General features: G+C 45.0%; 1 protein-coding gene across 1 annotated transcript in view; it reads left to right on the top strand.

Moving 5' to 3' along the window:
- Slc1a3 (solute carrier family 1 member 3) overlaps positions 1-11,438 on the top strand; it is an 80,299-nt gene extending 68,861 nt beyond the window's left edge. The window contains exons 6-10 of the mRNA XM_051150943.1: positions 2,857-3,149; positions 5,772-6,005; positions 6,501-6,695; positions 9,430-9,564; positions 10,804-11,438. Of these exons, the coding sequence (XP_051006900.1) occupies positions 2,857-3,149; positions 5,772-6,005; positions 6,501-6,695; positions 9,430-9,564; positions 10,804-11,011 (1,065 nt within the window). The 3' untranslated portion in view covers positions 11,012-11,438. The remainder of the gene's footprint in view (positions 1-2,856; positions 3,150-5,771; positions 6,006-6,500; positions 6,696-9,429; positions 9,565-10,803) is intronic.
- Positions 11,439-12,665: the final 1,227 nt, after the last annotated feature.

Here is a 12,665-nt window from a genome sequence, read left to right as displayed (position 1 = left end):
CACTCCAGCCTGCTTCCGGGAAAGTGACCCGGAAGCTCCACCAGGATGCCGCGGTGGTGTCCAAACCCTGCAGCCTCACATCTAAGCAGTTTTTTGGCTCTATACATGGCGGATACAAGTATCTTTTAGTATTGGGAGATGCAGTCTTTTCTATCCTCACTTGGTTAGAAAAGCTCTGTTGCCCACGTTGTGAAAGGGGAAACATACAGCAGATTAAAGAAATGCTAATCCCCAAACACTCCCCCATGTGGGGGTCTAGTCACCTAATCTTTTTGTTTAGGACATACAAAGTAAAGCCAAACCCTGACGTCATGGAAAACTAGGTTTTACACATGTAAGATACCATCTTCCCCGCCCCCACCCTGCCCCCTTAGACTATTTGTAAAATCTAATGCACAAGAAGATTGCAAGATCCAAACACACTCCATTCTTTAAAAAAAAGAAGAAAAAAAGAAAAGGAAAGAAAAGAAAAGAGGTCAGCCAGCAGAGTTCCAGGGCTAGCCTGGGCTACAGAGTGAGTTCAAACATACCCTCTAAATAATTTAATAAGGAATTGTCTCAAAGTATAAAGCAAAGGGCTGGCAAATGGCTCACCTTGTAAAGATACTTACCACCAAGCCTGATGACTTTTTAATTTTTTTATTTTTTATTTTTTTGGTTTTTTGAGACAGGCTTCTCTATGTATCCCTGGCTATCCTGGACTCACTTTGTAGACCAGGCAGGCCTTGAACTCACAGTGATCCGCCTGCCTCTGCCTCCCGAGGGCTGGGATTAAAGGCATGCACCACCACGCCCAGCCCTGATGACTTTAAATCAATCCCTGAGTCCCATGTGTTAGAAGGAGAAAAATAACTCCCAAATTTCTCTCTGACCACCACATGTGCACCACAGTCTGTGCCCCACCCCTACCCAATAAATGAATGCAGCAACTTTATTTTGGCAGGGGGTGGGGGTTGTTCTCAAGACAGGGTTTTTCTGTGCAGCCCTGACTGTCCTGGAACTCTTTTTGTAGACCAGGCTGGCCTCAAACTTAAAGCGATCCACCTGCCTCTGCCTCCCAAGTGCTGGCATTAAAGGCATGCGCCACCACACCTGGCAAATGCAACAAAATTTTAACTAAATATATTCAATGATAATTAAGTACTTAATGAATTTAAATAATTGAAAATAAATAACATTTAAATTAAACATATAATAAAAAGAGAGATGTGGATACAGTCTAAGGATAACATGCTTACAGAGGACCTGCAAGACCCTAAGTTTAGTAACCGGGACCACAGATGTGAAAAAATGTGCAGTCAGCCAAAACTCTAACTTTCTTTACTCAAAAATGACAGGGACAATAAATAATAAATCCCTTTCAATCCAACAAACCACCCCAGCACCATGCGCCTGCCTGCTCAGGAGCTGGCAATGGGTGATATAAAAAATGCTGATTTGTGTAGCTCTCTTAGATGGAAAAAGTGCTGACCTTTACAGACCCGCCTTTAGTTTGGGTACATTTTCAGGACCCTGTCGGGGAAGCAAATGCGTGCCCTGAGATCTATTTGGCTTAGACCAGAATGCAAGCAAGGCCGCAGTTTCTGAGCAGGCTCTAAACTGTGGTAAAGGTAAAGAGCAGGAGGCTTAAGACATAGTAAGCAGGCTTGGAAATGTGCCCCAGAGCCTCCACAGCATCCACAAACACCCAAAAGTGGAGCGGCTGAGGGTAAACTGTAATAGAATTTTATGTGTTTTTAAAGTCACCAGCAGTCCACAGTGCTGACAGCTGACCACGTCCTTGTTTGGAGACAGTGGTTTCCCAATAGACCAGAAAGTCTCCTGCTCACTCTTGGTACAAAAATAGCCAAGCACTTCATGTGTGGCCATGCCTTCCTCCCTGGATTCTAAACCCAGTCAGCGTTCACACACATATTCACGGATGCTTTCCTACCAACGCTATCAAGGCTGGGGCGGGAACCTCACTTTTCTGGAGATCAAAGGGGGATAGACGTGATTTTAGCCATGGCGAGTCCTCAGCATTTGCTGACTGGAACCTCTACCCAGGAACTGTGAGGGAAAGGGTCTGGTTTGGCTTAGGAGAGAAGTCACACTGTAGACTTGGAGCAAGTAGGTTATCATCACCGCTGCTAAGCAGGGAGCTATTAAGGACTGGTATTTATAACACCAGGAATGACTTGAAGGCCAGTCATTTGAGGACTTTCCCCCTCTATCCTCTGAAGGTTCTAACCAGGCTAATCCTGAAGGCCATTGTCACTGAACGCCATTAGTCCACATTAATGATACACTTTACATAATGATGTCCCTTGTGGAGCTTAATTTGGCCACTGCCACAACCCTGTGAGGTAAAATCTGTTTATTTTGTCTCATAACTGTGGGGCATGAAATGAAGGATGTTAGGCTTTTTTTTTTTTTTTTTTTTTTGTGCATGATCTCATAGAAGGCAAAAGGACTCAAGAATAATTTGAGTTTGTGGCTCTTTGAAAAGTCTCATTAAAGTTATTTTACTAAGATTTCAGAAGAAAGCAAAGGAACATGTCCATGTTAAGTCTGACATCTTTAGCCAGAGACCCCCTCCCTATTGCAATTTGCTACGTACTTGAGGGTATCTGTGTGTGTGTGTGTGTGTGTGTGTGTGTGTGTGTGTGTGTGTGTGTGTGTTGTGATTCATATGTATTTCAATGTGTATGCCTGTGTTGAGAAACAGGGATTTGCCACAAATTAGATAGAGCATACCTAGGTAACTGTCTACAACACTGTCCTTTGAATACAAAATAACATATATCATGATAGAAAACTTGGACAGCCAAGAGGCATAAAAATCACCTAATTCCTACTGTGCTTCGTATTTTTAAGTTTAAAACCAGCTATGAGAAGAGAAGCTTTAAAGTGCCCATCCAGCCCAACGAGACACTCCTGGGTGCCGTGATCAACAACGTGTCAGAGGCCATGGAGGCTCTGACCCGGATACGGGAGGAGATGGTACCAGTTCCTGGCTCTGTGAATGGGGTCAATGCCTTGGGCCTAGTTGTTTTCTCCATGTGCTTTGGCTTTGTAATCGGAAACATGAAGGAGCAGGGGCAAGCTCTCAGAGAGTTCTTCGACTCTCTGAACGAAGCCATCATGAGACTGGTCGCGGTGATAATGTGGTATGTATTTCCATGTGCTTCCTGCCTTATTGCATGTGATGTGTCCTGTCCTGAGAAAGATGCCACCCAGATGGACACTTGCAGTGCTCTTCCTGTGGAAGCCGCCAGAAAGTCGGTGCATTTCCGGCGGAAGCCGCCAGAAAGTCGGTGCATTTCCGGCGGAAGCCACCAGAAAGTCGGTGCATTTCCAGCACTGCAGAGACCCTGAACCTTAATTTTTTTTTTTTGAAAGGTTTGAATCTCTTACCCTATGCACCCATTTTACACATACTTGGTTATTCATTCACACATTGCTGAGCTTTTACTCTATGATAAGAACAGACCGCCCAAGCACTCGCCGTAGCAGAAGAGAACACACGAGGCTTTTAAGGAAGACAAACAACAGTGAACAAGCAAATCAATATCATAAACGATTCCTGAGTCATAAGTGTGGTGGAAAAAAAAAAGCAAAAAGGGGCAGAAGGCACGCCATGGTACAGAAAGGCTTGAGATGACTTTTTTTTTTTTTTTTTTTTTTTTCTCAGATCAGAATGACTAGGCATTCCTTACAAAAAGAGCAGTCCCAGTAGGAGACAAAACAAACACAGGCCCCAGATCAGCGGGAGGAATGAGTTCCCCCATCTGTTTGAACCCTAAGAAAGAAATGTATGTGGCAGAGCTGTAGCAACATCCAGGAGGACTCAAAGGAAGTGTCATGGACCGCTAAGCCATAACTTATAACAAAACTTTCTTTAATAACAGTTCAGAGCAGGAGACAAAAGGAAAGACTAAATCCAAGTGGGGGAGCATTCCCTTTGGGAAGTGAACTCCCAGCCCCCTCTGGGAGAGAGCACCTTGATTGGCAGAGGCCTTATGTGGGAGTTAGTTTTCTTTCATTCTTTATTTTTAATATCTAGGGTCCTTCTTGGCACTTGGGGCAGGAAGGCATCAATCGCTAAGAAAAGCGTTCACTCACCAACATGATTAAAAATATCCTTTGTCTCCGACGCCCCCAAAGCCCATAGAAATGCACTTTTTCAGGAGTTTGCACAAGATGAATATGAACTTGCACAAAGACAGGTCAAAATGTCATCCCCACGGGAGCCTTCAACTGGAAGGCTACTTTGAAATCCTGGCCGGGCTGAAAGTGGACATTCATCTTCATTTTATTAAAATGCCTCCACCTTTCTCCTCTTCTATGAAAGGAGCCCATTCAAGGCCACTGAGTGAACCTCACGTGTAGCTCTCCTAGCTATGCATTTGCCTACACACTCAACATTGAATTATTACACTTATGAGAACAGGTACTCCTGTGATTTCCTGGCCTGCATTTTTTTTTTTTAAGGGCTTTGGAAAGAAGTGTTGTGTTTCTAGAGTTGCAGCAAGTCCCCCGCAGTTCCCAGAAGACCCTTCTCTTTAAGGGTGATTGGCTTCTGTCTTTGGCAGTGTGTTGCACTGTGGCTTAGTACACACATCACACAAAGGAAGTTGAAAGCCGGCCTTTGAGCAAGTAGGGTTGGTTCAGTATGTATGAGTCATTGCCCGGTCAGTTGCCCATTCTTGCAGAGACTGTGAGTAACAGCCTGCAGATAATTACTTAATTCGAATGCCTATAACCTGTCGTATATCCACACACTTTATGAATTTTAATAGCTCTGGGTTTATTTTATGGTCTTCTATTTATGGCAAGTGGTACTAGTATTTAGTTTGCATAGTAACATAAAATTTCCTGTGAAGGGAAATTTACTTAAGTATAAAAGGTGACTTGAAGAAAATGACTAAGTAATACTTTAAGTGGACCGTAGACAGCTATGGAAGAAAGCAATAGAAGTGGCCCCACCGCAGTGGCTCTCAACCTTCCTAACGCAGCAACCCTTTAATATAGTTCCTCATGCTGTGGTGACCCCAACCCCCCAACCATTAAATTATGTTCATTGCTATTTCGTAACTGTAATGTTGCTACTGTTATGAATCATGATGTGAATATCTGTGCTTTCCGACGGTCTTAGGTGACCCCTGTGAAAGGGCTGTTCAGCACCAACAGGGATCACAAGCCACAGGTTGAGAACCACTGCCCTAGGGTACGGGAGCTGACTGCATATATAACATACAGGCATGGCATGGCGTAACACACTTCCGGCTTTGGCTTGGGAAGCAGGCTGTGGAATGAAAAACTATTCTCAAGTGTGATATTAGTACGGTGTCTTCTTACAGGTGCTTAGCAGGAGTCAAGAGGGAAATGGGTCTTACAGTTAGTTGTGTCTAGGAAAATGCAGATGAGGACCAAAACTACTTCTCCTTCCTAAGGTCTAAGGCCAGAGGAAATAGGGTGCAGTGTCCTAGGGCAATTCAAATAAAAGGAAGGCCTGATTTAGAAACACCTAGGGAATTTTGTATTTTAGACAGAGAAGAAGGCTGTCTAGTAGTTGGTTCAGGTCTTGGTATGGCAACTCCCCGCTCCCCCACTCCCACCCGATGGCCCCCACTCGCCCCACCCCCACCCGACAACCTCCACTCCCCCCACCCCCAGACCCCACCCACCCCGTCTTTCCCTTTTTGCTTTTCTCTGCCTACTTGGTAATTTACATACAACAACTTACAGGAAATCCCACTTCCAACTGAGCGTCTGTTGCTTTGCCGCAGGTATGCACCTCTGGGCATCCTCTTCTTGATCGCAGGGAAAATTGTTGAGATGGAAGACATGGGTGTGATTGGGGGGCAGCTGGCCATGTACACGGTGACAGTCATTGTTGGCCTCCTCATTCACGCTGTCATCGTCCTGCCGCTCCTCTACTTCCTGGTAACCCGGAAGAACCCCTGGGTTTTCATTGGAGGGTTGCTGCAAGCGCTCATCACAGCCCTGGGGACCTCCTCAAGGTATGTGCGTGGCTTACCCCTCTAAGAAAGTCTATCTAAACTTTCACCTTGGACCTGAGCCTTCCGGGATGGGGGGAATGTAGAGAAATTTTGTTCTGGGTTTTAAATTTCAGGCATACTGAATTGTTTTGTTTTGTTTCACCTCGGATATTGATAGTACCTCCTTGGGACCCAGGAAACCGCTATCTTTAAATCTTTTTCTGGGGGAAAGGGAAGAGTCCTTTCCTATGCACTGGCTTCCTGTCTTTCACTGACAATCTGCCTGAGAGAAAAGGATTCTGTGGCATGGGAATAATCAGGAGTCCAGACACAGAAGAGAGGTCAGTGGCCCTGTGAGGGCACCACACGCCTCCTAACGCCCTCTTTAGACAAGTGCTGACTTAGGACCTGAGAGAGGAAGGAACTGTCTGTGCAAAAGACCAAAAACAGAACACAGAACTCTTTGGGGGAGGGGGGCTGCGGAACCCGCTGACTGACCTGGTTTGCTGTCCGCAGCTCGGCCACCCTGCCCATCACCTTCAAGTGCCTGGAGGAGAACAACGGTGTGGACAAGCGCATCACCAGATTCGTGCTCCCCGTGGGCGCCACCATTAACATGGACGGGACCGCCCTCTACGAGGCACTGGCTGCCATTTTCATTGCTCAAGTTAACAACTTTGACCTGAACTTTGGACAGATTATTACAATAAGGTATAAGGGAAGGTCTCTAGCCATCACTTTCCGCACAGTGGTCCTAACGGACGAGAGGATGAGCGAGGTGGGGTGAAGAGATACAGAGAGAAGGGGGATCACGCATCAGGAGGAGGCTGGACTTGGAGGGAGCAGTTTTGGATCTAGAGGAATCTGTTTTTCAGCTTTTTAATATTCATTTTTTTGTGAGTCTAATATTCATTCATTGTGAATACTCATTCGCATAATGCAGATGTGTATGTCATGGAACGTGTGATTTACCTATCACTGCATCACTGTAAATCTTTCTGTAGATAATCATGGTCCATAACCAATTCCCAAAGACCTTTTCCAGTGCCAGGATACCTACACACTTCTTTTTATAATTAACCATGCTACACATACCATGTACTCCTTGATTGGTTTGTTAATCAATACATCACTTACAGATGCATCTAGCTCATTTTGTTAAATTTACAAAAAAATATAGAATGGATAATTCTGTTTTCAAAACATTAAATTACACTGCAATTTTGAGAACATTAAACTATCTATAGGCAATATTGGAAAATGAAAATACACTTGAAAACTGGATTAATTTATTCTCTTTGGTTGATTTTTAGGCGGTGTACATACAAGTAAGGCTGAAAACTCAGTCTGATGCAGATTCATTTAACTAATATTTAGGATGCCCAGGGAAAAGTAATTTCCCTTCTTGTGCTTTCCTTAAGTCTCTTAGTTTCATTTGGCACGGGCTGCTATGGCTCCTACCAGTCTTTCCTGCACCCTGCAAAAATAGTCCGTGCACACATGAGATCCAACACATTGCCTTTTCTTGCCTGCTAGAGTAAGTGCAAGCAGCCAGCAGGACCAAGGGCAACAGGAGGCTTTAAGCCTGCTAGTTCAGATCAGCAGCACCCTTTGTTGCTGTGGGCTTGGCTTTAGCTAATATTAGAAATATTAGAAATCAGACTTTTGAGCCAAGAGTGGTGGCACATACATAGAAAAGTTAAGACAATATTACAATATCCTCTACCTGGATCTCAAAATTAACATTTTGCTAATTTTGTGTTCTCCCTCTCTCTCCCTCCTTCTTTCTTTTTCTTCCTCCCTCCCTATTCCTGTGATGGTATTCCACTTGTACCCCATTCAGCATTCATCTCCTAAGAATAAGGATATTCTTCTACACACCACGATAATGAAATCTCAAAAGTACTTCCAGAATGCCCGTTCTATCTTCAGACTGCCCCTACAATGTCCTTAACATTTTTTTGTTGTTTTTGTTGTTGCTGCTGCTGCTGCTGCTGCTCAGATCAAGATCAAATTTCGATTTTATACTCTAACATATGTTTTTTTGGTCTCTTTTCACCTCTATCACTCATGCCACATTTTCCTGACGTTTGTTTAGCAGTGTGTTATATTGTGTATGCATTGTGTAGTTAGAAGGGTAATAGCTGTAGTATGCGTGAGTGTGAAATGATGAGGTTAGGGTCCCGTGAGCAGGGATCACGCCTGACCAGGGCCCCGGAGGCCAATCTAACCACACTGGAGGCTGGAGAGCAGTGTCTCAGCACACCGTAACCCATTCTCACACATACCTTGGCATATTGGCTGAGGAGCCCTGAGTTATGACAAAGGTTCAGCTGTGTGTGAGCTACTAATAAAAATGGTATCAGTGACCTAAACAGGGTACAAATATGTTTCCCTTTAAGGCTTGCTCCATAAAGCCGCCAAGGCTGGCGGGTGATCCAGGAGGTAAGGGACGGAGGTGCAGTCCCAACGTTTCTAGGTATCCCTTTCATCCAGGTGATCTATGATGGCTTTTTGCCACGCTCAAATTTTTGACAGTGGGAAGATGGGAAGTGAGAGATTGTCCACTCACTTCCATATGTGTTTCATGTGCCAGAATTTAGTCTGAGCCCCCAAAGGAGGATGGGAAATGTAGATTCATTCCAGGTGGCTGTACCAACCAGCCATTCTAGTGCCATGTCCTGAGAAGAAGACTGGAGACTCCTTAGTGTTCTACCCACAGACTCACCGCCTTATCAGTGCCGCTGTAGGTCTTTTATTCGTGAGGAGACAGTGTCACATTCTCACATCACTCTATCAAATAAGTCTTAGACACTTAACATACATGCAAACTGGGTCTGCACTGAACACACACAGAGAATTATAACACTACAGGATCTCATTCGTAAATCATTCTGCTTTTGAATTAATAAATAAAATTTCATAGCCACATCAATCATAGAAATTCAGTCCCTTGAGAAAGGCAATTATTAGAAATAAACTGTTACTGTAACTATGGCACTTGAAAGCTCAGACTCACCTCCGAGTTCATGTGCAGTGCTGGGGTGAATCCAGGGCCTCACACATGCTAGGAAAATGCTCCACCACTGAGTCATCCCCTTTTGTTGCTCTTTGTACCTTGCAAAATGATGTTTAAGACACAGAAAAGACTATAGCCACCGGTTTCTTCACTTTAAAATGGTCATAAAATAAAGCCCACTTCACAAGGGTCACTGTGCCAATCCAATGAGGAAAACTATGCTCAACTTATCAGCTGACACACATTATAAACCTGCATGGGCAATTTTAATTAGTGCTTTAACTCGGTGAATTGTTTTTATTTATTCATTTAATTCCATTGTTCTACGGCAGGTCCTCTACTCAAGCATGGGGACATAAGGTTTACAAGGTACTCTCCTCTGGGAAAGACTTGTAAACGGTTCTGTTTTGGTCCTTCTGTCAACAGTATCACAGCCACAGCTGCAAGCATTGGGGCAGCTGGGATTCCTCAGGCGGGTCTGGTCACCATGGTCATTGTGCTGACATCTGTGGGCCTGCCCACAGACGACATCACACTCATCATCGCCGTGGACTGGTTTTTGTGAGTATTCGGGGGACTCTGTTCTGACTCATGCTGTAGCTCCCACCTACAAGTCCACTCCCCCTTAGCACCCCCATAATTCTAGAATAACACCGCCTAGTGGGCTTGCAGAACTGAGCAGAAGACACACTGGCTTGTAATGGAATCACCCTCATCACCAGATTCCCCCCTGCCCTTACCTAGGGTCCCAGCCTGACGTGTCACACCAACTCCTTCGTCTCTCAGCCTGCAGGACACATCTGTCTACTCTCCCTCCCACTCCATAAAGTCACTCAGCATTGGGAAACCTACTGTCTGCAGAGCTGACATAGGTCAGCCAGGCCTCTCTGGGTTGCATAACACATCCCCTCGGCAGCTGCAGCTGCAGACCCCACATGCCAGCTCAGGCCCTTCTTCCCTATGCTTCCTGTTAAAGTGAGGTGATTCAGGGCAGATGTCTGTGTCTGAGACCTGTGAGGTGAGGGAGAGCCATGCAGACAGTGGGAGGAGAGCCCTTATTATCAGATGAAATTGATTTGGGGCTCTGAGGAAAATCCCAAGAAGTATACCTTCCACATCCTCAGAACCCATCAGGTAGGGCCTGTCTTTGTGCCTTCTTCCCTCACCCATCAGGGACATTGTCTGTCCCTTGTCTCAAAGAAATTGCCTTCTACTGAGGAAAGAAAATTGCTTAAGGAATGCTCAAAGAGAAAACCTAGGAGAACGCACTGGATGCTGAAGTCCACGTGTGATGGCATCACTAGAGCTAGGGAGAGTCCAACGTATGTGCCAAGGCCGGAGGCAGAGTGTGAGTTCCCAGGTCACTCAGATCAACCTGTGACCTCCAGGCTTAGTGAGATACCTTATTTCAAAAAACAAGGTGGAAAATAATTAAGACTACACTGCTGGCCTCCACATTGCTGGCGCGCATGCACATGCGGGCGAGCGCGCGCGCGCGCGCACACACACACACACACACACACACACACACACACGGAGAGAAAGAGAAAAGTCAACCCTCACTGTTCACCTTCTGTTTATAGCCAGACTAACTGGAAATTAATCGTGTACTTGTCCTTGTAGCTCTTGGCAGTCACTGTTATGTGTCCAAGTATGAAGTCATTCCATTGCTGGGGCACACTATGAAGAGCTTAAAAGGTGCTAATAAAGCCTGCTCCAGCCAGGTCACAGTAGAAGCTAGGATCTGGTGGTACTCATGGGACCCTCTCTTTTCCTTCCATCCTTCCTGCCCACCTGCAGGGACCGCCTCCGAACCACCACCAACGTGCTGGGCGACTCCCTCGGAGCGGGGATTGTTGAGCACTTGTCACGCCACGAACTGAAGAGCCGAGATGTTGAAATGGGGAACTCTGTGATTGAGGAGAATGAAATGAAAAAGCCGTATCAGCTAATTGCCCAGGACAATGAACCTGAGAAACCCGTGGCCGACAGTGAGACTAAGATGTAGCCTGGCCCGGAAGTACTTTCTTGAGCACCAGGTGTTGGAAAACTATTCCGTGATGTGTCTCAAACTCATTGAGCTCACCCCTGCAGTGAGCCCTTCTCTTTCCTCCCTACTCTGCTAGGATTGGAAAAAAAAAAATGTCCAAACACAAGGGAGGGCTTTGTAGCAGCCAAAATGTATAGGTTTTAGCCCCACATTTAAGCATTTTAAAGTATTTCCTATCATACTTACCAGTTAAGTTACTGCAATCAAGCGCGGCTTTGATATTACAAATTTAGATGATCCTATGCGATTGTTTCGTAAGTAAAAAGCATTAAACAAATGATATGTTTAAAAAAAAAACACTTTAAAATCAACACTCAAAAATTTAAAACCCTTCAGAACACAACTGAGTTTTAGTCTTAAAACAACAACATGACGAGCAGTTATTAGCTGGGCAGCAGAGAGGATCTCCCCAGCCCCTTCTGACTCACCAGGGTCATGTGTGCCCACATGCACACAGCACTGCTGTGAGGAGGAGCAGCAAGTGCAGTTCCCATATGGTCTTGAGTGAGTCCTGTATAACATGAGGCTCTCAAAAAGGACACTTAATGGGAGTGGACATTCTCTCTAGGGACGCGCTTTGTAAGGCTCCCTAGATCCTGGGTCCAAAATGTTGGTTATGTAAGTAGACAGGTGGAAAGCCATTCCAGGAGTGGGATTGTTTGTGCGGCCCCTTTACCTGGTGTTTGTTTTGTTTTCCAATGCTAGAAGCACACCTCCCCGCCCCCGCCCCCATCTCAGGGGATGGCTCTAAGAAAGCCTCCCACCACTCCTCAACTGACAATTAGATATTTAGGAAACAAACAGGAGACTAGCAACTAGCAAGCCTGCTCATGCTCTTCCTTTAGAACACTAAAGGGCTGAGAAAGAATAGAGGATGGCCAATTCAAAGGGAGGGGTTTTTTTATTTTTATTTTTTAAGAATCAGGAATAGTTGGTCTTCTTTGAAGAAGAATAAAAGGGAGAGCTACATCTTGGCTTTTTTTCCCCCCCTTAAACCTGAACATTTTGCTTCAGTTCCTAATCAGTCCCCTCAAAAATAACATAAAATGCCACTTCTTTCACCTCTCCAGAGTCAAACAGATGAGGTCTCTGGGACAGATCTATGTGCTTGGTGGATGCTCTTATTTGTGAATTGTTTGTTCATTTGTTTTGTTTTGCTCTTTTAACCGGAAGTTCTTAGGATGGAAGAAACGAGATACTTCTCTATACAGAAATGCCAGTTGGCAAATCATTCAGCACTCTCGTGTAGAGCGGGGATTTGCTTTCGTTTTGTTCGTGTCCCTACAAAATGTGTGAGATGAGTCAGCATGAAAATAACATCAACAAGAGCGGAGGAGAAGACAGCAGGGGCATTACTTTCAGGCAAGGCAGCTCCCAGGTTCAAAAGAGATTATTTTTACCCCCTTCAGAATATCCAGTCAAAGACAGCCAGTGGGGGCCATAGACAATACCAGCTGTGTTAGACTTCCAGACTGAAAATGATGAGTGAACATGCTAACAAACTGAGTGTCTAGCGTCTCCCAGTCTATAATTAGAGATATTTTATAGAGATCTTGAGCGTTACATGTGTATAAAAGGTTAACACTAGGCTGCGGTGGAGTAATCGTTTAAT

This window comes from Acomys russatus, chromosome 9 (assembly GCF_903995435.1).
Source record: "Acomys russatus chromosome 9, mAcoRus1.1, whole genome shotgun sequence".
NCBI lineage: Eukaryota > Metazoa > Chordata > Mammalia > Rodentia > Muridae > Acomys > Acomys russatus.
Note: the sequence above shows the minus strand (reverse complement) of the source record. Positions and strands in the feature narration are given on the sequence as shown.